General features: G+C 45.7%; 1 protein-coding gene across 1 annotated transcript in view; it reads left to right on the top strand.

Moving 5' to 3' along the window:
• Nucleotides 1-21,853: 21,853 nt before the first annotated feature.
• Nucleotides 21,854-26,860, top strand: part of LOC148505841 (deacylase AADAC-like) — a 42,159-nt gene continuing 37,152 nt past the window's right edge. The window contains exon 1 of the mRNA XM_088447700.1: nt 21,854-22,023. Coding sequence (XP_088303826.1) covers nt 21,883-22,023 — 141 coding nt within the window. The 5' untranslated portion in view covers nt 21,854-21,882. The remainder of the gene's footprint in view (nt 22,024-26,860) is intronic.

Genomic DNA, 26,860 nt, shown 5'->3' with positions numbered 1-26,860 from the left:
TTAAGGAACGTTTTTAAATTTACATAAGGATGCAAATTCACCAGGCAAAAGCAAAATGGCCAAAAACACACAAACATGATGACATTAATGTTACAATAGGCCAAAAACCAAATATCAACCCAAAAATAAACCCCCACAAATGTACGCTAATTGTTTGTGTAATCCTGACATTAGCAGCTATGATTTCCACCTGCGTACGGTTTTGTGCTAACCCAAACAACTGATTTCTAAACACATTCCAAGCCGGATTTCAATACAACACTAATTGTTTTTCTGACAAGCCGTGATTAATCGATGCAACATCGTGGAGTGCCGGGACGGAGGAGAAGGCCATCGCCAATGTGGTCGAGTAATCCAGACCCTATGCTGTGCGAGCATTTTGAACAGAAAGAGGATAATCCAGTGACGTATGAGTTGGTACGAACACATTTGACGTTTGCATCTGATAATGTATGTACGCCCCAAAAACGCCTCGCCACGCCTGCGTTTTTCCATCTCCACCCCCGTCAACGCCCGTCAACGCCCTGTTCTGTCAATCACATTTGATATGTCACTTCCTGTACGCTATTTGACGAACGAGACAAAAAAAGCTCGCAATCAGCCGTACGCACATGCGTACGCACATGCGAAACCGACGCATGCGCGGTTTCTCAACATCGGAACGCAACGAGCGTACTGCTGTTAACAAATGGCTCTGAATCAGGCCCTGTGTGTTTAATATATATGTACTTCACTTTTTTATTTTCATTCTTTATATGCAGCTGCAGCTGCTCCTAACTATCTATTTACACTGCACTTTTCTTACTATGGTGGTGCCCTGGGGCAGCTTGGCTGGGCCAATTTTGGGGGGTCCTGTGCTCTGGATTTGAACCCTAGTGTGTTAGGGACCTACCCGAAAGAGGTTACCTGGATATGGTGGGTAGGCCCATAACCTTGGCCATGATTATGCTAAAAACCTCTATTGATTGCAAAATTTTATTGCATTTATATATATTATTAATAATTTGGAGTTGTGCACCTGAGATTTGTCTGTTTCTGTGTCTGAAATGAATTACAGGCTGAAGTGAGTTTGCAGGCTGAAGTGAAATTGTAGGCTGAAGTGAATTGCAGGCTGAAGTGAGTCCAGCAGAGTGTAAGTGGAGGCAAGGTGCAGGGTGACAGCAGACTCAGATACTCAGGCAGGGGGAAGGTAAATGGAGGGTGCAGGGAAAGTCCAGTGGTTGGAGCAGGCAGGGTAACAGGCTAGGTAGCTTTTCCAATGAGGCAGGTAACGAGCTTAGGAACTCTCTCTCAGCTGCTGCTGAGAAACACATTGCACTGGCAAAGAAGGAAGGCTCTGGACCTTCCTAAATACCAAGTACTGCGCCATGACTGGCTGGAGAGAGCACATGACCCACCAGGATTGGACAACTGAATCACATGGCCGGAGGCAAGATGGCGGCGCCCATGCCGAGTGGAACGGAAGCACTGCCAGGCCTCACCAGCCAGAGTGACAATGTGCCCGCACAGAACCATGTGCAGCTAATGCCCCTCGCCAAGCTCCAGCGCCACCGCCAGACAGCCCCCGCCACAGTGACCTCACAGGTATTACCTGTCAACTACCATGCTGATAAACCCTGGTCGTGACACTAAATAAATGTTCCAAAGCATTGATTGACCTCATTTTAAGAGAGAGACAATTCAATTTAATAGAGGTCAACTATGATATAGATTCTTTAAAAATTCTTTTAGAACCCTTTTCAGAAGATGTGAAAGAAAGAAAAAATAAAATTGTGGAGAAATTAGAGAGAAGTACTAGGGAACTTAAAAATAAGAAAAAGAAAATGTTCCTTAGAGATACAAATACATGAGACCTAGTAATTCAGACAGATCAGATTATTGAAAAATGTGATGTTTTTAAATCTCCAATACAGGTCCTAAAAAGTATAAGGAGAAAGGATTTTCAGTCAAATAATAATAAAACTCCTTTCCCCCAAAAAAATCTATCAATAGAACATTTAAAGATCCATATAAATGGAACAAATGGAATAGCCAAAAATGGGAGAAACAAAAAAGGAATGATAAATATATATTAACAAAAAATAAAATAAATTTTCACCAATGGAGATCAACTAATGAATCAGATTATAGAGTACCAGTATGGAATAGATATGATCCACTCAAGAGAAACCTGAATAATGGCGATAATAAGCCTTTTTTACAGTGGGATTCCTGGACCCCAAGGAGAGAATAATAAAAAATAAAAAAACCATTAGAGGTAAAAGAGGAAGAGCTAAAAAACCAGCTCCTCCAAAAATAAAAAATAATAAAGTAAATACTCCACCTGAAGAAGGAAAGGTATTTAACCTAAGTGATCATGAGTTAACTAATACTGAAATGAAAATCCTAAAGAAAGGGCTTAAATTTGCCCCAAAAGCAAAAGTCAATAATTTTGAATTATTTATTGATTTGGAAAAATATATTTTCAAAATAGAGTATAAAAAAAGTTTTTTCTTATGCAACAAAAAGAAAAAAATGATGATGATAATAATATCATTACCTCTAATACTCCTTATAAACCAGCATCTAAGTTCTATCCAAAACATGTTAAAGGTGGAAACATAGACTGTTTTGCATCACTGGTGGGTAATTATCTGAAAAATGTAAAGTCCGGTAAGAATCAAAATTTAACGAAGAAAGAGTTTCTAGAGATAGAATCCTTAAAAAATTACGACAATTTAATTATTAAACCAGCCGACAAAGGCGGAAGTGTTGTGCTAATGAATAAAGATGATTATTTAAATGAAATGAATAGACAATTGAATGATCAATTCACTTATAAGAAATTAAAGGGTGATCCCACTCAAAATATCTTAAAATCATTGTTGTAAAACACAAAAAATGCTTTTGATAAAGGCATCCTAAGTAAAAATTAAATGGATTTTATTAATATAGAAAACCCAAATATTGCAACTCTTTACGTATTACCCAAAATACACAAGCATTTAACAAAACCATTATCTACAACCATTAGTTGCATTAACCCATGCATATTTAAAAGACATGAGTGACACTTTGAGGAAATTGAATCAAATTGAATGGAATTATGATTGTTTCCTAATATCTGCCGATGTAAGCACCTTATATTCTATAATTAAAGAGGAGAAAGGACTTCAGGCTTTTTTGGATCAGAGTACATACAATGGAGATTTAAAAGATTTTATTTTGGAAGCCATTTCATTTATTTTAAAAAAACAATTTTCATTTTAATGGTACATTTTATCTACAAATTTTAGGCACTGCAATGGGCACCAGATTTGCCCCTAGCTACACCAATTTATTTATGGCTTATTGGAAACTTTAACTAATGACCCAATGAAAGGGGGAGGGGAAAACCTGGTGGTCTGGTGACATTTTACCGATGATGTACTTTTTATTTGGAAAGATTCTACCCATCTTAACAATTTTTGTGAAATTTTAAACACCAATACTTTTAATATCAACTGACTTTTAATATTAGTAAGACTGAATTAGTCTTTACAGATTTGGTTATTTATATTGATGGTGGTAATATTTGCACTAAAACACATAAAAAATTGACAGATTCCAATTCCTATATTGCAGCTAATAGTGAACATTATAATAGGTGCTTGGACAATATACCACTTGGTCAATTTAAAAGATTAAAAAGGAACTGCAGAAATGAGTGCACATTAAATACACAGATTGACGAGATGATTAAAAGATTCAAAACAAAGGGTTATTCTGATTCCTTATCGGAATACTAAGTACAGCATAGTTTTTAACCAGCGGAACATATAAATCAAATAAATGCCATAACTCTTCGAGAAAATAAATAAAGTCTATATACATTGGAAAGAAAATTCTACAATATAAATGCATCCGAGAGATATAATAAATCCGTTGTTCACAGACATATCGCTATAGAGCCAATGGTAGATATATCTGCAGACATATCTGTCCATTGGCAAGTGTGTACAAGGCAACACATGAAGCAGAGGCCACGGGGAATGGGGAGGAAACGCGGTCAGAAGCAGATGATAGCCGTTTAGTGTGTATGAATGACCATCATATGCAGATCTCTTGATCTGCAGATATATCTGTGTAGTGTGTACCCATCATTACACGAACCCCGTGATGGGTGCAGGAGATCCATCTGATTTTAGTAGACATGATTTAGTAAACATAATACTGTAATACTGTAACTCTGGTTAAACTCCTACAATAAACACAAACATAACAACAAAACTGTTTACTTGTGTATAGTATATTTGCATGGTTGTTACCCAGTTACCACCCTGAGACACATAAGAGAAACTCCTGAAATGCGTTTGACTCTGAATCAAGTGTAAATTTGCTAATATGTATATGTAGCCCATGACAGTTGCGCAGTATTCCCAAGATTAGGACTTATGTGCAACCCAGAATAAGGGCCAGTATTTTAACTTTTACGGGTAAATTACTAAAGTGAGAGTTTTTATAAGTGGAGATGTTGCCCATAGCAACCAATCAGATTCTACTTAAGATTTATATAGCACCTTCTAGAAGATAATAGCTAGAATCAGATTGGTTGCTATGGGCAACATCTCCACTTCTAAAAACTCTCAAATGTACCCCTTAGTTTCCTGCAAAACAGTCAAATAATGAAAAGAATATCTTTTTATATTTATTTTTATTGTCTACACATCATTTTCTCTCTCAAAATATTTTTTTTCACATTTCTTGTTTTCCTAGAACTTGCTTGGAGTCAGATGTCATGGATGGCCACAGGCAACAGAACATGACTAACCAGCTGACTAGCTTTGCATGCATTAGTCTGTGTGACCCATTTGAACAGGTTTATGCAGGAGTAAAATGTAACTATCTGGTGACAAGAATAAAACAGTGATGCCCTGGTAAAGATTTGGGCAGGAACGGCAGAATAGTGTGGCTTGGCACTCATTTCAGGATTTTGTTTGATTTATATTGTAGTTATCCTTTGGTAAAATGCCATCATGTCACTGATCACATTCTCTAATGATACAATATAAAACAATTCACAAAGTTTTGTACCGTAATTGTGGTCATGTAAATATTATGTTATAATGCTGAGAGTGTGATATTGAAATAGTTTGTAAATGGTATTTGCAGAATGGGGGAATTATTGTTCGTAGTTTACAGTTTCTTAAAATGAACAGAATAGAGGTTTCAAAATGTGAGATTGGTTTCAGTGAAGGAAGTACACACACAACTGGATCACAAATTTGCAACATTGTGAGCAGATAGCATGCAAGTGATCAACTTACACCATCCTCTAGTAATGTGTAGGAAAATGTGTAGGCAGACTGTTGTTATGATTCCTCTGGTAGTTCTATGCATCTGCCCTGTGAGAGAAAGCAGTTTGTTAGTCCAATGCCTTAGACTGCAGAAAAAAAGAGAAGAATGAGAGATGTTGCTTCTGAATTGAATATGGGTTATTTTCAGACTTCCTCCAGATGAGTCACTGTGTTGGAGGTAACTTGGAGCTATAGGAAGGATGCACCACAACACATTTACACAGGGGCAACAATAATATCTATAGACACTGCTACAGATACATGCTCCCCAGATACATTCCCGCCAGACCTCACCATTTGCTGATCAGACCTCATCACATCCCATTAGACCTCTCCATATGCCCCTTAAATTTCCCTCAGATCTTGTGGCATACCATCAGACATCTCAACTTGCACCTTAAAAGCCCCTCAGGCCTCCCTACATGCCATGAGACCTCTCCAAATGCCACTAAATGCCCATGTAAACCGTAAATGCCCAACAGACCTCTCCTTATGTCATTAAACTACTCCACATATCATCAGACCTCCCTACATGCTACTTAAATGGACTTTAGACCTCTCCACATTTCCCTACATATTCAAAAGCCTCATACCCCACATGCTCAAAAATGGACTCAGACACCCATCCATGCCATCAGACCACCTCACACGACCCTCACATGCCCATCAAACTTACATATATGCCATCATCTCCCCCTATATGACATAAGACCACCCAAAATTCCCATTAAATGCTCATCAAATCTTCCCACAAGCCAGCAGATCACCCCTCCACTTGCCTCTTACATGTTCTTTAATTGCCCATCCAACCCTCCCCACAAGCCGTCAGACCTCAAAAGAGCTCTCCGTCTACCCAAAAGGTTGCTCACACTTTCCCCCTTACCATTACCACTGGTGCTTGCTGCAGCCTGGAAACAGAAAAATAGGAGAGATTAATAAGTTGTTTAAGCTCCCTTTAACTGAGGTCAAGAAGCCATTTTTTGCCCATCAGATTTCCCTACATGAAATTATATCTCCCTGTATGATTACAGGCTACTTATTGTAAAGTTGTGAGCGGGGCCCTCTTACCTCTTTGTCTATCTGTTATTATTGTTTTGTTACTGTTTTGTTCCCAATTGCAAAGTGCAATGGGTGATGCTGGCGCTATATAGGTAGATGTTAATAAGAAATAATATTTAGAGTTGTGTGTATCCAGAAATCCAGCTGATTTCAGATGTACAGTATCTCTGGTTAGGACTGCTGCATGGGGTGATTCTGAGTTGCAAACTACTGCGATCACTTTATCATTTTTTTTGCCATAACCACATCTGTGACTTTATGCTAACGCTAATATCCGCCCTTTCCTTGTGTACAAGTGTGCATCTGACTGTGCAAGGGCTGGGACACCTTCTTTGAGCATCTTTAGATGCTATTACACCGCTTGGTGCATCTTTAGATGCAACCATTAGTTGCACCATTGAAACCTGTCCCAGCCCAAATCTAGGTGCAGATTCTCTATCAGAGTATGGCTTCCAATAATTTCACAACAAGTTCAGTGACACGCTCATGACACTCCCATAACATGCCCATAAGATGGACCATCTTTGTGCGTCTGATTAGTCACCACCCAGGAACGACCAGCACATATGTGATACATTTATAATACTGTGTCTCAATCACAACTGCACTTCTGTGTGTACACACAGTGGGAAACATGCGCTGTACAAGTTTTAAACATTGCTCAACTGATAGTTATGATACTGTAGCTACTTTCACAAAACTACGGATGGGGTAGTGTGGCTGCATAGTTGGGTGATACTCTGAGTACAGCAGAAGATCCTCATTTATTTCTGAGCACGCAATGTGGCTGGCATACCAGTGACTGAATCATCCCCATATTGTCCCCTGATGTATTATGCATTCCAACAGTCTGGTGGTCAGTATTTAACCCCTTCAGTTCCGATGAGATCAACTCAATCTTAGCAATGAAGTTACAATAAATAAAAACCTTAGTTACTCCCCCAGTGAAATTTACTTCCGGCAAGGGCTGAGGGAAGAGGGCAAGCTTGATGGGATTCAGTATGCCGACGGTTCAAATCCCGACAGCGGCAGCCCGACAAGGATGAAAATCCTGATCGTCCCAAGGTAAGTATTCACTAACCTAATTTCCCCCCTAACACTAACCCTATCCCTCCCTTAGGGGTGCCTAACCCTAACCCCCCCAAGTGCCTAAACCTAGCCCCCCCTAAACCTAAGTCGACCGGGGGGTGCCTAACCCTAACCTTCCCCCGGGGGTGCCTAACCCTAACCCTCCCTTCCCCTAGCCTAAACCTAAGCTCCCAGGGGGGGTGCCTAACCCTAAGTCCCCCCCGGGAACCCTAACCCACCCCCCGCAGCTGTCCGCTGTCCGGAAAATGACAGGCGTTGGGATGTCGACGCCTGTCATTTAACCCTTGCCAGGATTAGACAGTCGGGAAGCCTATGGTCGGGGTTCCGTCCATCGGCTTCCTGACTGCTTCCCACTTGATGGCATCATTGCACTGGGGCACCATGATGCCCTAAAGCTCTTGTACACCTCTACCTAGTCTGTACAAAAAGAGCAATGGCATTGGGGGAGTGCACTAAAAATGCCCCCTCCCCCCACCATATTCTGGCTCCCAAACACTTAGGGACCTTCAAAAAAAGAAAAAGGACTAGTGGCTCTCTGTGTTGTAAATAAGAAGTGCCAAAAACCACAGTGAATATAGGGCCTGATTCAGACCCACTCGCAAGCGGCTGTCCGCTCGCAAGTGGGTCGATCTTGTGCTCTGCGCATGCGCACGATGGCGGGAGCTCGTTGTGTCTGATCAAAGGGGGCGTGCTGTCGATGTTGATTGACAGCACGCCCCCTTTGGTGGGCGTGCCGGGGGCGTGCCTCCCTGACGGGGGCGTTCCCAAGGGAACGCCTACCGTCAGAAGCCGGCTCACTGACATCACTAGTGATGTCAGTGGGAGTGATTTTGGCTCTGATAGAGCCAAAATCACTCCGGGCCTTGCGGTTGAAAACCTCAACTGCAGGCTCCGGCTCGCAGTGGCGATGGTCGCGATGGTCAAGACCATCGCGGCCATCAAACTGCACGCTCGTATAGGCTGTGGGTGGTGACCCACAGCTATATGAGCATCCAGGAGGACGCTCCATAATTATGGAGGGCGGCCCTCATTCAGAGCGTGCGCTCTGCTCAGAGCGTACGGCTCTGAATGAGGGCCATAATGCCAGGGAAGTAAGTAAATACAATTTATTATATAAAAGCTAAAACACTAAAGAGAGATGAACATATTATAATTAGAAGCAGCTCAAAATAAGGTAAACATCTGAAGTAATGTATCAGTATACCTTGGCTTTCAAAAGTTGCAATGTAATTTTCAGATACTGTAGCTACAGTGTCTATATCAATCTACTGTATGTAAAATGAATGGCAAATTACAGCATACTGTAATTCGGTCGTTGCAGCCGCACGGTCGTATGCCACCGATGTTCGCTAAACTGCGCATGCGTAAAGTTCGCAATGCGCATGCGCAAACTAGCCGCTATGATCAGAAATTTCTCTCTCCTTGAACACAGCCAGGTCGGTAGTTTGAGTGACAGATTGAGGCATTTGTGGGTGGTAACAGGGGAAGATGCTTGAAAACGGGGGAGTGGAGATCCGAACGCAGGCGTGCCTAATTATGCGAACGCCATTTTATGGGAGTGCATAATTAACAAAGTAGTGTCATGGCACACGTGACATGGGAGGTTTGTACACTGACATGATTGTAGAGCTTAAGAGAGGGTATGGTCAACCTTAAGCTCTACGACCAGTTCCGATGGTTCCCGATGGTCTCGATTAATCCTTATATGCCCGGAGATGACGTGTAATGCGTACGAGAAGGGGGCGTATTTTTTTGTCTTCCGGCCGCTTCCTCCCCTTGGTCGGCCAGCTACCGATCCGATCTTAGGGACGCAACATGCGAGTGCATCATTTGCATATCCGGCCCCTTTTCCCGTACGACCGTGCGGCCGCAACGACCGACTCTGAATGAGGTCCTGAATGTGTTAAATTAATAAACAAGGCCACCTATATTAACAGTTCACTCTATTCTGGGCTCACCAACCCCTCCAAATATGGGATAGTGGAAAAGATAAACAGCTGAGAAGAGAGATCTTTAAATCTATGTGGTCATCACCATCCCTCATCTGAACGAAGGCAGTTCTCTCTTTCAAAAGATGTCCTTCCATAAATGTTATTAGGACTGATTCATAGAAGAACCCAGTAGCACAGCTGCTGTGTCTTTGTATGCAGCAACTGTGCTAAAATATGCAACAGCCGCATGAGACGTTTTAAGTAAAGAGACTCCCACTGCTGGCTTCCCTGATCCTCCACTGCATCCAAAGCATTACTCAGGATCACGTTGCCGGGGCCAGTGAAGCTGCTTCCAAGGACGCAGCCAATGGCTTCAACACGCCGACATGCCCCATTTTTGTAGAATGATCCCTGCCGCCATCCCATCACCGCTCTCAAATACAAGCAGTAAGTCAATCATGCTGCGGCTTTGGGGTACTGCGACCAACATCACAGACACAGATCTACACATTCAGAGTGCGACTCCTGCGCATGCGCTGATCTGCACATTTACATACATTGAATTATGCCTCTGTACGTTGATCAGAGTGATCACCAGACATTATCCAACTATATCCTGGCTTCAAAAAACGTATGGTTATTGTTATCTGAAAGACGGGGGCTACTCTTTGGAATTATGGGCCTGATTCAGAGCTGCACACTGTAGCACAGCCGCAGCATCTTTGTATGCAGTACTACAACATGCAAAAGCCGCAGGAGGCATCTTAAGTAATAGGACACCCACTACCGGCTTCTCTGATCCAATGCTGCATCCGGAATTGCAGCCATTGGATCAACTGCGTGACTATCGACCTTCTGAAGGACACAGTCTTGGCATAGCCAGAAAATGGGGCCGACACTCTCGTCTTCTGGGACACTGGCGATCGCCGCCCCTTCCCCACCTCCAAAGTCAATCATGCTGCGTACATCTCTGAATCAGGCTGAATGTGTACGATATATGAGGTCCGATGAGATGAGGAGGTGGGCATGATGGCAGCATAGCTCCATGAATTGCATCATCACGGTCCCACCCCCTGTTATCTTTTGCCAGGATGCTTGGCTTTGTGAAGCTGGGGGTGAAGCAGCAATGACACGATTCATGGTAAGCCCTGTCATTGTGATCCGCCCACTTCATGTGTCTGCCAGCGGAAGTGGAAGAGTTGCCCACTTTCCAAAATCCAAATTCGGGAGTCTCCCATAAGTTACAGGAGAGTGGACTTTTGGTAGCTATTGGGGCTGATTGTGAGTCGCACTCAGATGCTGTCATGGCTGCGTTTTTTGCAGCAGCCGCATCTGCAGCTTATGCTAATACTGCGGACAATTTCATTAATACTGTGTTGCTCACTTGCCAGTCTTGCTGTGGTGCAGTTCTGTCTTGGTGCGCCTCTGCTTAGTCACCCCTGTCACCTTCCAGGAACGTGTGTCCTATTCTCTTCTCCATTAATCGGGATACATGCACTGTGTGACTGGGATGCAGTGGCGTAACTAGGGTATTTGGAGCCCATGGCAAATTTGAAAACGGAGCCCCCCCCCTAACACACCGACATGCCTTCGGCGCGTGCGTGGGGGAAAATGGGCGTGGTCACTTTAAAATGGGGCGTGTCAACATGACACACCCCTTTATTTTCACACTGAACATTCCTATCCATATGCACCTTAACCCCAGTAGTACCCCTTATACAGTACCCCCAATATGCAGTTGTGGTCCCTCTTATGCAGGCCCATAGTAGTGCCCCTTATACAGTACCCCCAGTAGTGGCCCCCCCAAATGCAGTGCCCCACATAGTGTTCCCCTTATGCAGTGCCCCCAGTAGCAGTCCCCACAATGCAGTGCGCCCAGTAGCAGTATCCCCTTATGCAGTGCCCTTTATATGGTGCCCCCAGTAGTAGTCCCCCCCTATGCAGTTCCCTTTATATAGTGCCCCCAGCAGTAGTCCCCCCCATGCAGTTTTCCCAGTAGTGGTCCCCTTATGCAGGCACCCTGTAGTGATCCCCCTATCCAGTGCCCCCTGTAGTGGCCCTTCCTATTATTGCCCACAGTAGTGGTCCCCCAAGTGCAGTGCCTCTAGTAGGCCCCTTTCATAATGCCCCCAGTGGTAGTTCCTCCCCAAGTAGTAGTCCCCAGTAGAGTAGGAGCTCCCAATGGTGCCCCCAGTAGTAGCCACCCCTCCCCCAGTAGAGGTCCCCACAGTAGTGGCCACCCCTCCCCCAGTAGAGGTCCCCCCAGTAGTAGCCACCCCTCCCCCAGTAGAGGTCCCCCCAGTAGTAGTCACCCCTCCCCCAGTAGAGGTCCCCCTGATAGTAGCCACCCCCCTCCCCCGTTGTGCAGATAGGTTACAAAAAAAAAATAATATATATATACCTATAAAAATATACTTACCTGAATCTCTACTCCTGCTCCTGGTCCTGATCGCGATGCCGCTCCCGCCCGGGCGGGCGCGCTCAGCATTATGGGACAGACGTCATGACGTGAGTCCCATTACCCACTGCAGGAGCCGGACGGAAGCCCTCAGGACCCCACACAGTGCATGTTTTTCAGGTCTCCTCACAGAATCACAAGTGAAATAATTATCTCCATCTGTGGATATTTTAAAATGTGTCAATGAGGACCGAGTTTGAGAACTTCTGGGCTATCATATAAAAGGACAACCATTCTGGTAACAAGCAGACCTAATATACTTCTCCCTCCACTTCCTATGACAGTTTTTCCAAGATCTGGAAAACATGCACTGTTATGGGTTCCTGAGAACTGGAGTTGGGAAACACTATCCAATTATATAATTAAACACAGCTTATTGCTAGGGGAAAAGCAGCTGAATTATATCCTTATCACATGCATCGTACCTCCCTATATATATATAAAATTGGGAGAAACAAGTATTCCCCTGCCTGCTTTTATCTGCCACACTCTGTCCCTGATCCACTCAAACAAAAACAGACTTTTGGCAAAACTCTGCACCTTGTGAAGTCTGTTATACCCCTTTTCCACCTAAATTCTGGGTCTGACCCGGAGTTGGAACAAAGTTCCTATCCGGATCAGACCCGGAATTTTGCCGGAGCCGACTCGGGATATTCCCGAGTCAGCGCCGCTCACACCACAGTCGGGTCTGCATAGACCCGGCTTTTGCGGAATGAAAGTGGTCGTTTGGAGATGACGTCATCTCCAAGCGCCACTGAAGCCGGACCAATCGGCCGGCTAGCAGCGCACTCCAGGTCATCGTGACCCGGAGTGCGCTGTTCTCATAGCAGGGTTTCACGGGCTACGCCCGTTTTAAACCCTGCTGGTAACCTGGGTTGGATTGCTGGGTCACTCAACCCGGCGATCCAACTCTCTCCCCTTTTACACGAGGGAGCTGCCCGGGTTAACCCTTCAAAAACCCGGGTTTTAGCTCCGGTGTAAAAGGGGTATAAATTGGGGCTGTTGAAAGGTATGATCTAGTCAGAGCTGTAACAAGACATTTTAGTGCAATTAGAGAGAGCCTACAGCTTCCCCACCCTCCAATCCCATTTTTTGTGGACCAATTATAGTCTCCCTGGTGTGGGGCTTATATCGTACCCCTTTAGCAAATCTCTGTTAGTATTTTGGGCAATCTATTTGCACTGCTCCTGTATGTATGATACAGCTGCTGCCTGTAGTTCTGTAATTTCCAGGATGTCAGTAAAGCTGCAATTTGCCTCCTCACCTGTCCATCAGTATAGCTGAAATGTGCTGCTCATATCCCCATCAGTATTTGCAATGTACCTCCTCACCACCCCATTAGTATAGCTGCTATGTGCCTGCTCATTTCCCCATCAATATAGCTGCGATGTGCCTCCTCACCTCCCCATCAGTATAACTGCAATGTACCTCCTCGTCAGTATTACTCCTAGGTGCCTCCTCACCTCCCCATCAGTATAGCTGAAAACATGAGATATGGTAAGAACTTACCCTTGTTATCTCTATTTCTACGAAGTCCATAGGGTTCCACAGGATACCTTGGGGTATAGGTGATGACGTTAGGCATCGGGCACCATAGAGTTAAGTTTCAGCCTCCCAGGATGCACTAGGGTCCCCCTCCTATACCTCATCCCCGAGCAAAGGCATCTCAGTTAGTTACCAAGCCATAGGCCGGAGGAGGAGAAGGAAGAGAGAGAAGAAAGATCTGGACACACACAAGAATCACATTCTCACCAGAGGGAGACGGAAAAACCGGTGACCAGAGCAAAGCCCATCTGCAGCACAGGTGCGACAAGGCAGGAGTCCTGTGGAACCCTATGGACTTCATAGAAATAGAGATAACAAGGGTAAGTTCTTACCATATCTCATATTTTCTACTTCAGGGTCCATAGGGTATCCACAGGATACCTTGGGGATGTCCCAAAGCAGTATCCTTTAAGGGTAGGGACGCTCCTGTGCTGAAAGGAGAATCCGCTGTCCGAAGGAAGCATCCTGAGAGGCAAAGGTGTCAAACGCATAATACCTCACAAAGGTATGGACAGAGGACCACGTAGCAGCCTTGCAAATCTGGACTGCAGAGGCACCACGTCGAGCTGCCCATGAAGGACCCACAGACCTAGTGGAATGAGCCTTCACAGGAGGAGGAACCGATAGACCTTCATGAAGATAAGCTTCAGAAATAGCCAGACGGATCCAGGCTGCCAAAGTTTGCTTTGAAGCAGGCCAACCCTTTTTACGGAAGCCATAGAGGACAAACAAGGCGTCCGACTTCCTAAACGAAGAAGTGCGGTCAACATAAGTCCTTAATGCCCGCACAACATCCAAAGTGGCCTCACCCACTGAAAGGCCGGGTGAGTTAAAAGCCGGAACAACTATTTCCTCGTTAACATGAAACTGGGAAACAACTTTGGGAAGAAAATCAGGACGAGTGCGTAGCACTGCCCTGTTCCCATGAAAAATCAAGAAAGGGGGTCTACAAGAGAGAGCCCCTAAATCAGAAACACGTCTGGCCGAAGCTATGGCCAGAAGGAAAACAGTCTTAGCTGTAAGCCATTTAAGATCCACTGAGCCCAGTGGTTCAAACGGCGGTCCTTGGAGAGCTCTCAGGACCACAGCCAAGTCCCAAGGCGCAACTGGTGGGACAAAAGGCCGCTGAATTCGCAGAACGCCCTGCATAAAAGTGCGTACATCCGGGATTGTAGCAATCCTACGGTGAAACCAGACAGACAGGGCAGAAACCTGCACCTTCAGAGAAGCAAGGCGAAGCCCGTGGTCTAGTCCCGCTTGTAGGAAGGCGAGTACACGAGACAGACAAAACTCCCGCAGTGCATAACCTCTCGGTCGACACCACTGGAAGAACGTATGCCACACGCGATGGTATATTCTCGCGGAAGACGGTTTCTGAGCTCTTAGCATGGTTCACACCACAGAACTGGAAAACCCCCTGGACCTTAACATGGCCGTCTCAACAGCCACACCGTCAAAGACAGCCGAGTCAGGTCCGGGTGAAGACAAGGACCTTGTGACAGAAGGTCCGGTCGGAGCGGTAACCACAGAGGACTGTCCACGGACAGACCCTGAAGGTCTGAGAACCAGTGCCGTCTGGGCCATGCGGGAGCTATCAACAGGAGCGTCCCTCCTTCCTGTTTGAATTTTCGGATTACCCATGGAAGAAGGGAGACTGGAGGAAAGAGGTAAGCAAACCGGAACGTCCACCGGACGGACAGAGCATCCACCAGAGACGCCTCTTCGTCTCTTGTGCGAGACCCGTACGCCGGCAACTTGTTGTTGTGCCGGGACGCCATGAGGTCGATTTCTGGAAGACCCCACCTGTCCACCAGTAGTTGAAAAACGTCTGGGTGCAGGGACCATTCCCCTGGATGAACGTCCTGGCAACTGAGAAAGTCCGCCTCCCAGTTTAGCACTCCCGGGATGAAGACAGCTGATATGGCTGGAAGATTGCGCTCCGCCCATACCAGGATCCGAGACACCTCTACGAGAGCCGCCCGACTTCGGGTTCCTCCTTGCCGGTTTATGTAGGCCACGGTGGTAGCGTTGTCCGACTGGACCTGCACTGGGTGACCCTGGAGAACCCGATGTGCTTGCTGGAGAGCATTGAAAACCGCTTGGAGCTCCAAGATGTTTATTGGAAGCTCTGCTTCTGCCGGAGTCCACCTGCCCTGGAACAAGTGTGGACCCGAGACCGCTCCCCAGCCCCGAAGACTGGCGTCCATTGTTAACAGGACCCAACTTGCCACCCAGAACGGACGACCCCTGTTGAGATGGGTCGTCTGCAACCACCAGGCTAGAGACAGGCGAACCTCCGGAGTGAGCACCAACGTCTGCAACTTCAGACTCTGAGGCAGTCCATTCCATTTGGACAGGATCAGGTGCTGCAGTGGTCTGGAGTGAAACTGGGCATATTCCACCTTGTCGAATACCGACACAATGGAGCCCAGTAACCTCATTGCCGAGTGCAGAGACACCCGGCGGCTCTGCAGACAACTGCGCACCCTTGACTGTAAGGCAGAGATCTTTTCCCCCGTCACAAAGATCCTATGCTGTCCCGAGTCCAATAAGGCTCCGAGATGCAGAATCCACTGAGACGGGATCAGGGTGGACTTCTGCCAGTTTATCAACCAGCCGTGCCATTGCAGTAGCGCAATGGTCAGGTCCAAGTGGCGCAGAAGGAGCTCCGGAGATCCTGCCACTAAGAGAAGGTCGTCCAAGTACGGCAACATACGGACTCCGTGCAGCTGCAGGGAAGCCGCCATGACCGCCATCACCTTGGTGAAAACACGTGGTGCTGTCACCAGGCCAAAAGGTAATGCCCGGAACTGAAAGTGGTCGCTGTGGATTGCAAACCTGAGGAACTGCTGATGGCGCAAAAGAATAGGGACATGCAGGTAAGCGTCCTGTATGTCCAATGACACCATGTAGTCCCTAGGCTCCAGCGCCAGAATAATGGACCGAAGGGTCTCCATACGAAACTTCGGCACCCGCAAAGACTTGTTGAGAGCCTTGAGGTTGAGAATCGGACGAAATGACCCATTGGGTTTCTGCACCAAAAAGAGATTGGAATAGAAACCCTGGCCCCTCTGGGAGAATGGAACAGGCACTATAACTCCAGCCTGGAGCATAGTGTGCAAGACCTTCTGCAGCTCCGTGACTTTGTTCCGGTCTGATGGTAGGCCCGTGGTGAAGAATCGAGCCAGGGGTCTGTGCCGGAAGGAGAGGGCATACCCGTGTGAGACCACCTCGAGAACCCAAGTGTCCGTCGTTGTGACTGACCAACACCGGGCGAACTGCAGCAGGTGGCCTCCCACTTTGGGATCCCCCAAAGGGAGGCCCGGACCGTCAGGCCGCAGGCTTGTCATCTGGCTTAGGGGCCGGACGTCTGGTACTCCAGGCCTGCTTCCGGGGTTTGGCCGATTTCTTGGGGCCAGCCTGTTGGGGAAAGGACTGTGCTTTAGGCCTACCCTGGGCCCTATAAGGCCGAAAGGACGACTTACCGGAACCGGAAGGAACTGCAGCAGACAGGAGACATGCCGATTTGGCTGCCGCCAGCGTGGCTACAATTTTGTCCAGGTCCGGACCAAAGAGAACTTCTCCGTTAAAAGGCAACGCTTCCAAACCCTTTTTGGAATCCGCGTCCGCCTTCCAAGATCGCAACCACAATGTGCGACGAGCAGCCACAGCTGCCGAAGAAATTCGAGACGCCAGGGTACTAATATCCAAGGCCGCTTCGTTGATATGTGGCCGAATCCCAGAGATTGCCGATCAACTCCGTCTGCTCAGCCGAACAGTCGGAATCCAAGGACGCCTCCAATGTATCAGCCCAGCGCTCCATAGCTCTGGCAACCCAGCAAATGGCCATAGCTGGCCGCGCTGCCCCCCCCCCGCAAAGGAATAGATGGACTTCAGGCAGATCTCCACCTTGCGGTCCATAGCATCCTTAAGGGAGGACATGGATGGCATGGGTAATGTGGCACTACGGACAAGGCGTGTCACATGAGAATCCACCTGTGGAGGGGACTCCCACTTGGCAAAATAATTGTCTGCAAACGGATACGCCACTGCTAAACGCCTTTGAGGCTGATATCGTTTGCCTGGCTGTTTCCACGCTTCCTCTAGATGGTCAACTAATTGCCCCGAAAGAGGAAACACTGTGATATCTCCTTTAATGTCCTTAAAAAAGGCGTATTTGGACTTTGATACCGGAGGCTCCTCATCCTCAATAACTAAAGCAGTACGGACTGCACGAATAAGGCCAGGTATATACACCTTAGACTTAGCGTCCGACTCTTTAGGACGGGGAGGTTCCTGGTCAGAAAGATCCAGAATCTCCCCATCGTCGGTCGTCCCGTCGTCATCCTCACAAGGAGCAGACAGAGACGCCACCAGCCGCTTGTGAGGCCGCATCACAGACTCCCCTTGCAACACTTCTGACAACTGCTGTACAGAGCTTGTTAACGAATTAACCCACGCAGGCTCATGAGGGGAAACAGGGAGACTGTGGCGTATCATTAGTTGTCTCGGGAACCCCTTCATGGGTGACGACACCACTGGCTGCTGGGACAAACCCATTTGAGTGAAGGCAGGCTGCAGAGCTAACTGGCCCACGAGGGTTGTAAGCACTTTGGCAAAACAAGCCCAGAGCGGCTCCTGTACCGGAGCTGTGACCGTAATCGGTCGTGTCAACGAATAACACCGTCGACATAGTCCCTCCGCACTACCATTCCCCTCCACTATAGGTACCTTGCATGTAGTACATAAAAGCTGGAGAGGAAAATCACTTTCAGACATAATGGTAAGTATGTGACCCCTCTCACTGATACTCGTTAGTATAGTGTGAGACCACCCTGCAAGCACCGAACCGCAAGGGCTTTAGCAGAAAGAACAGGGACAGTGAAATGCTGACAGATAGAAAATGAAAGTACAGGCAGCAGACGCTAGCATAGGTCACATACAATGCAAAGAAATCAATTCCTGCACTATCAGCGCTGATCCTCAACTACATTGACTGAGAGCCTGGTAGGACACAGCGCTGCATACACAGACCTTAATCCAACGGAGGAAAGGTATGCAGGGCTACCCAGACCGCGATGCCACCGTTCTTCAGCGTCCAGCAGCGCTCACCATGCTTTCCAAAGATGGCCACCGAGGAGCAGAGAGGAGGCCGGCCTGGGGGAGGAGCGCTGACACAGGACCAGTCAGCCAGAGCATAGAGGGCTGTGTGCAGCGGGGGAGGCGCCGGCTGTGAGACAGGGAAGGCGCGCTCCCCTGGCATGCATTTAACCCCTGGGACACCACAGCGCTACCGCTCTGCCGCGGTACTGCTGTCCCAGGGGGATAGTGGAAGCGCAGGTTAGAAACTGGCTCCACGCTGCAGCCAGTCCCCAGGGAGCCCCCTGCCTGGGGACTCTGGACCATGTATCAGCGGGGACCCACCGCGGGACCCCGCTGCTTACCTTACTGTATTCCTTGGTTCTGGCCATGGTCCTGAACATCTGGGGTCACCGCTAGCTGTGACCCCAGATGCCTACCAGCATCCCCGGATCAGTACCGGCGTTCTGGTACCGGCGGGGGTGTGGGGAAGACAGCATGGACGTCAGGACTGACTGTCCATGCTGTACTTCCAGATGTGCAACCACAGCTGCATTGAAGAAACTTCAGGGGCTCTTCATGGCCCCCCTCTAACAGGTGCATCCGACTCCGGCCGGGCACCAAACTAAACTGAGATGCTTGGCTCGGGGGCGGGGTATAGGAGGGGGACCCTAGTGCATCCTGGGAGGCTGAAACTTAACTCTATGGTGCCCGATGCCTGACGTCATCACCTATACCCCAAGGTATCCTGTGGATACCCTATGGACCCTGAAGTAGAAATATGCCTCCTCACTTCCCAATCAGTATAGCTGCAATGTGCTGCTCATATCCCCATCAGTATAGCTGCAATGTGCCTCCTCACCACCCCATCAGTATAGCTGCAATGTGCTGCTCATATCCCCATCAGTATAGCTGCAATGTGCCTCCTCACCTCCCCATCAGTATCGCTGCAATGTGCTGCTCATATCCCCATCAGTATTGCTGCAATGTGCCTCCTCACCTCCCTATCAGTATAGCTGCAATGTCTCATCCCTCCCCATCCATAGGCAAATGCAGGGGGGGGGAGTCTGGTTGCCTGGAAACCCCCCTCCCCAGCCCACACCATGATGTCAATAGAAATACTGTAGTAATATAAAAGAATTTTGCTAGTGCTACATGTTCTTCTCTTTTTAATACTGTATAATAATATCCAGTATATGAATAATATAAAATCCAGTGCATAACGAGACCAATAAGTACATATATGTCCAGGGCAGTGCTCTGTTCTTCTGCTGCACTCCCAGACTTTCTCCAATGCTCTGGAATGGTGCCCACATCTGACATAAAAACATGCAGCTAAGGCTGGATGGTCCTACTCCCGCATTTAATTGCATACTGTGCTGGAATTATGACACACAATACACTTTGTATGACGCATATTAAAGCTGGTTAAGTGCTAATTATGCCCTCTTCATGGATTGGCCACACTCGCTCTAAACTCAGGCATTTGTAAATCCCCCTCTAGAAATCCTGCATTTGCCACTGACATCAGTGTAGTTGCAATGTGCCTCCTCACCACCCCATCAGAATGGCTATAATGTGCCTCCCCACCCCCCCATCAGTGTAGCTGAAATGTACCTCTCCTATCAGTATAGCTGCAATATGCCTCCTCATATTCCCATGGTATAGCTGCAATACGCCTCCCCCATCCCCAACAGTATAGTGAAAATGTGCCTCCCTCTCATCAGTATAGTTGCAATGTGCCTCCCCACTACCCATCAGTATAGTTGCAATGTGCCTCCCCCTTCCCCATCAGTATAGTTGCAATGTGCCTCCCCCTTCCCCATCAGTATAGTTGCAATGTGCCTCCCCCTTCCCCATCAGTATAGTTGCAAGGTGTCTCCCCTCTCCCCATCAGTATAGCTACAGTACAATGTGTATCTCTCCTCTCCAGTTGCTAACTTACTTGGCTTCTTCTTGTTCTTTGGCTCAGCAGCTGTTCTGGCCAGCTCCTGCTCATACACTATAGTCTAACTGCTCTTTAGTATATTTGTATACCCAGAGATAGGCATGCACACACAGGGCCACGAGTGTGTCTAGCCACACTCTGATGTATAATGACATCTCAGTGCTGTTCATCAAAATTGCTGCAGTGCTCCAGGTAGTTTAATGAATTGACCACATCAGTGATTGAGTCACCCAATGATTCATAAATCATGGCAGTGCAGTGGTGCCCTCCCCTTTGTGCCCTAATTATCCCACCCCAGAGGAGCTGAGGACACAGCAGTATAATGAGTTGTACATGTATTATATACAGTACAATCTAGTTCAATTTAATATGAATTGTGGGCACCATTGTGTGGCATGATATGGTCATAGGTAAGTGAGGTGATGGAGTTGGAGCTGTCCTGAGAGAGTGGACAGCCTCCCGGATCCAACCCATTTCTCTAGTCAAGGGGGCGGTACGGGGGCTTTATAACACTATTGGCGCTAAATTGCATCATCGTGGCCCCACCCCAGCCGCATACAAATCACAGCATTGTACCTTCATGTCCCCTGGAATCTCCTGGAGAGAACATGAAAAAGAGTTAGGCTTGGTACACACCTGCTCTATATGTCTGTGCTGACATCACAACTGGGTGGGCATTTAAATTTGCCCAGCCAGTTGAGATGTCATTGTCGGTGGTCCCTGCAGCAAGTGTACAAACAGTCTGCGGGACGCCCGTACACACAGTCAGATGTGCCGATATATCGGCTGTGCTGCATGGCTGATGCGATATGTCTGTGAACGATGTCTTTCACTGACATATCTTCTGTAGACGCGTACAGATGCACTATGCGATATGTAGTTCATCGGCTGATTGAATGACATATCGCATAGTGTGTACCCAGCATAAGAAAGAACTGTATGTATCTCTTTCATCCATCTGTTTGGGGTTTTTTTGTTTTGTTTTTTGGTCTACTTGTTTAAACAACAACAAAAAAAAGCAGTGCACAAAATGTTTGGAAACCAAATTTCACTTAGGATATTCCACACAAAATGAAATATTAAATGATCAGTTATGAATAAAAAAACAAAAAAAAAACAATGTTGTGTTGTAAATCTAAGTTTTTAAAGTAGGTTTGTGACTATTGTGTCTGCGAGACTGCACATTGTTACTGGAGTTTATTGCTAAGTGCTCCAATTGCTCAATACAAACCTACAGTAATAGCCGTGTGATCGGTACTCACCCACTGGTACTAGCTGCTAGCAATCATTACCCCCTCTGTCTGTTACAACATACCCTCTGTTGACTGCACTGGGGATCAGATGACGAGTAGGCTCCGGTCCAGCAGATTTATTTTGCCCTATCAGCGCATGCTGCTGACTTGTAACACAGGCAGTGAGAAGAGGTTGAATCACTGGAGGCATGTGCTGTAGTTAGACATGGGTTCCAAATTGCTGCTGGGCTTTGTGCTGGTGTCTGTGCTGACCGCATATTACATTTATAAACCTCTGCCAGACAACGTGGAAGAGAAATGGAAAGTGATGATGTTGGATGCGACCTTCAGAAGTCTTGGACATGTGGTAAGTTCTTTGTTCACTAATTGCTGTGTGTTCCCCGCAAACAGACTGTAATAGGTCTCTAATGACTGATCCTTTTGGCATTTTGAACAGCTTTTAAATACATCTTAAAAAATTGCACAAGGGTATTATAAATTTATAATCGGGATTTAGACAATCCTGCAGAGTTGTGGTATGAATAGAATTGGGTATAAGAGGGCTGCTTAGTACATAAAGCTCTTTATAGAGCTGTATGAAGCGTAGGTATATGTCGTATATGCATAGCGAGCAGATAGGTATTTAAGTTTGCATGGTATTTTAGTTAGCACATTCCGGTAGAATGTAACCTAAGCTACATGTCTTAATTCTGTCTATGCAGGGAGCTGCTTACACTGTACCTATACAACACTTCCTATGGTGTGCACCACACTGTACACTGCATTAGAAAACAGTCATCTCGTTTCTGACAGTTCAATATGTTCTTTTGGTTAAAACCATCATTCAACTTAATGTATTAATAGAGATCTCTATATAACTGGAGAAGAAACAACTACATGTTTATGTAAAAAGAGAAATAAACATTACCTTTGTACTCATCCCAGTTATATTGCATCCCACATGATTACAGACATGTATACAGTATATCTGGAATGTAAATAATCCAAGTAGTATTTGATTTTTCGGGCTAGGGCTTTCTCAGCCCCTTACAGTGGAACTTGGAGTTATGTGACTTTAGTTTCATGCAATCCTTTCATTGTAGCTTTTTCCTTTATTTGCTTTTGTAGAGATTAAATTGTTGCACTTAAGAGTAGTTTGTGAAACAACTTTATTATACGTTCTGCAATTTTCACGTTGAAATCTTATTGTAGGGATATCGTGTTGTGCTTTGATGTCTCATATATCTGAGTTATAGAGGGATCAGTTTGTGGAATTGTACAGAGAGAAATCAGTGGCTTTTGCAGTCCATAATAAACAAGCCTTCATTTGCTATGTCTCAGATTTGGACTTTGAAACATTTTTATCTTAACTAGTTTGGACTTTGTAAAACTTTATCTTACATTGTAAATTAGCTATAGACACCAAATTCTGCAAAGTGGGGGAATCCAGCTTTATCTTATGTTAAGAGCCTAATGGGTGGAATGAAACTTGCAAAATAGCTTATTCAGCAATAGTGACTATGTTGCCCAGAATATTATTGGGCAACATTGTCATTATTTTTTTCATCAATTATAAATATTTATCGAAGCTATGCAGCAATATTTTATGCAGGGACAGTGGTTGTGGTAATGCGCTGTCCCTGCGATGTTACAGTTTCCGAAAACAATCCCTTCTGTTTCTGCTTCTGCGCATAGTCATGCGCACAGTCTCCGCCCCAGCTTTGAGATGACCACGGATGGGTAAGTGCATCTCCAGCCTGTCCAAAGTAATTGACGTGTATGCAGGCTTTATATTAGCCTTTATACATGTATATTTATGTTCTTTTATATTTAACATTATATATAAATGTTAAATATAATAGCACATAAATATACATGTACATAGGCTAATCTAAAGCCTGTATGCACATGTCAATCAATTTCGGCAGGTTTAACAGGCTCTAGAGTGACTTACCTGTCCGCGGTCACTGCAAACCAGGGACGGAGACTGGGGTTACATGAGGCTGCAAGGACTTATGGCAAAATTTCCCTCTGTCCCTGCAGTATTCGGGGAATTTAATGTAATTTCTTCATATAACGCCATTCTGAGATGGCGTTATATGAAGTAAAGATTTTTTGAGTAATTTAGCATTTTTTGCTTTGCTGAATAGCAAAAAGCATTAAAGCACTGTAGAGATCAATAGCTGATCCCTACAGTGCGTTACTCTGCGAGATGGGGATTAATGGAGAAGATAATTGCGTTATCTTCTCCATTATCCCATTGCTGAATAGGGGATTTACATAAAAAATGCAGAAATTATGATTTCTGCATTTTCTGTGTGAAAAAATCATTGCTGCTTAGACCTTTAGATTATGAATTGGCTTTTTCAAATAGGTATAAATGCCATCTTTACTGTAATGTTTCATAGCCAACCAGACTCATGAAAGAATGTGAAGTTCTATAGGCCGGTGGGAGAAATGGGCAGTGACGAGGGCATGATGATGTCATTTACATCATCACAGATGTGCTAATGTGTAAAGTGTGTCATCATAACGTAGTAAAGGCCTGCGATGATGTCATTGTGCAACAGTGGACGGATTGTGATACAGTGGTGGTTGGACATGATGATGTCATGGCCACTTAACTTTGTAGACAGCGGACGTGTATATCCTGGAGGACAGATCTATAAAGTTGGCAAATATGAGTTATCTGTATCAGATGTCTTATACATAGTGATGGCTCATTCCATGTAATTGTTGCATCGGTTACAAAACACTGGTGGCTCTAAGTCCAAATGTAACCTTTCAAGCCTTCAACCGTGGCCCCAGCTCTTTCCAGCAGATGCTGTTATAGTGTGCTGCAAACTTATTTGTGCCTATTCTTTCACTGTACCATGCCAACAGATGCTATTTATTATGAAGTACATACAACAATAGAGGCGCAACGTGTTGACGGATAGAAACCTCTCTGCCTAACTGTGTTTAGGCTTTCAGATACCTTTCAAAAGCTTGAGGAAATCTTGCTTACCCAGCACCGACATTGGGTTGTTAGATTTATAAAAATTGTTAATCTTACTTTAATCTTCTGGAGTATAGCCTGAGTGTATCGGGTTACCCATCACTGTATTAGACTGCTAAAAGTCTTGCCTACTTAAGAAAAAAAATGTGAGAAGGAAAACTACAAGAAAAAAAGAGAAGATAAAATGTCTGTGTTTCTATAACTTTAACTCAGAATGTGATTAGAAATACACTTATAATCTTCATACTAGCACCCTGCACCTGTCAAAACATGTGCAGTTCCTCTTTCCTGCCTGGGGTGTTACTCTCTGCTCTGGAGCTTCTAGTACACTCTGGTCTCTATGGGGCCTATTCAACATTACTAAAAATTTGATGGAGCTAATTAGGTTTAGAACTCGCATGGAGTTCTACCTAATTACCGGAGGTGCTGCGCATGCGCCGTTACATCCGTAAAAGCTGCACTGCCCACAGCTGCGGTAATTGTGTGTGTCTCCCAACCCCCACTCCACCCTCCCCTCACCTCCCTGTCCCCAACTTACCTTGCCACTGCAGCCGCCTCCGGCTCTAGCTGCTGCTCAGACACTGTGTTCTCCCGGCAGAACACAGTAATGTTTAGAAAAAAAAACTGTTTAGTTTTATTTTCTAAACTTTACTGTGTTCTGTTTGGAGAACACAGTGTCTGAGCAGCAGCGGGAGCCATAGGAGGGACCAGGGAGCGACGGGGCGAGCCGAGGAGGACCTGCCAAGCTGACAGCAGGTAAGTGTAACACCATCAATTTCCGAAAATACATAATTTTGGGAATTTGATGAATAGCATAATTTCCATACCACCATACTAATGTATGGGGAGTGTGGAAATTAATGCAGGCGGACTTAACCAGGAGATATCGGTGATATCGCCTGTGTTAAGTATCTTCATGAATACAAAAATAACGGTAATTAATGAAAATGTCCGTAAAAACGTTATTTTAGTGTTGATGAATAGGCCCCTTTATCAGAAGTTTATTGCATCAGCTGAGTGTGCTAGAAGCACCAGAGCAGAGAGTGACACCCCAGGCAGGAAAGAGGAACTGCACATGTTTTGACAGGTGCAGGGTGCTAGAATTAAGACTAAGGGGCCTATTCATCATACCATAAAAATCGATGGAGGTAATTAGGTTTAGAACTCGCATGGAGTTCTACCTAATTACCAGAGGAATTCATTCCTGCTCTCCATCAGTATCTATTCCGAAAAGCTGTCATTTTTGCGATGACAGCTTTTTGGGAAATAGATACTTTTCTCTCTCTACTGTAAGTTACCGCAGCTGGAAACAGTGCTGCGCGTGCGCTGTTACATTCGTAAACCCAGCGCATGCGCAGCACTACCTACAGTGGCGGTAAGTTTGTGTGCCACTTCCCCCCCATCCCGCACTTACCTGCCTGCGCAGCAGCCTCTGGCTCTGTCCTGCTGTTCTGACACGTGGTCTCCCAGCACACCACAGTACTGTTCAGAAAAAAAATATATATTTTTTCTAAACTTTGTTTGGTCCCTCCTCTGGCTCCGGTGTGAGCAACCACCGGAGCCAGAGGAGGGACCAGAGGCCGGAGGGAGCTGCGGGGGCCTGTCCAGTTGACCACAGGTAAGTGTTACCTGCTATTCGCCCCCTCACAGTGGCGGATAGTACCTCCATCAAATTCCGAAAATACATAATTTTCGGAATTTGATGAATACCATAATTTCCATATCCCCATACTAATGTATGGGGAGTGTGGAAATTAACGCAGGGGGATTTAGCAAGGAGATACCAGTGTTATCTCCTGTGTTAAGTGTCATCATGAATACTAAAATAACGTTATTTAAGGAAAAGGTCCTTAAAAACGTTATTTTAGTGTTGATGAATAGGCCCCTAATATACATATTTGGTATCCTTGTGCTCAGAGAGCTAGAGAAATGCATTCCAGTATAATTTTTGCCAAATTTCTCTGAATATGTAAACTACTGTATGGGAAACGGCATATTTTTATGTTTGCTTTTTTCTGGTGTTCCATAGCTCGTATACAAAAAATTAAGAGTAATTTATATTAATAACCCAAATGTAATAGGGTGAGAGTTTAGAACATGTGAGAGTTTAGAATAAAACTCTAATACATTGATCGAGTTGTATTTTCAAAACAGGAAACACCTGGATGAGAATTTTAAGGTGCCTAAACACTTACCGATTTGCTCA

Source organism: Taudactylus pleione, unplaced genomic scaffold (assembly GCF_031769625.1).
Source record: "Taudactylus pleione unplaced genomic scaffold, aTauple2 ptg000436l, whole genome shotgun sequence".
Taxonomy (NCBI): Eukaryota; Metazoa; Chordata; class Amphibia; order Anura; family Myobatrachidae; genus Taudactylus; species Taudactylus pleione.
Note: the sequence above shows the minus strand (reverse complement) of the source record. Positions and strands in the feature narration are given on the sequence as shown.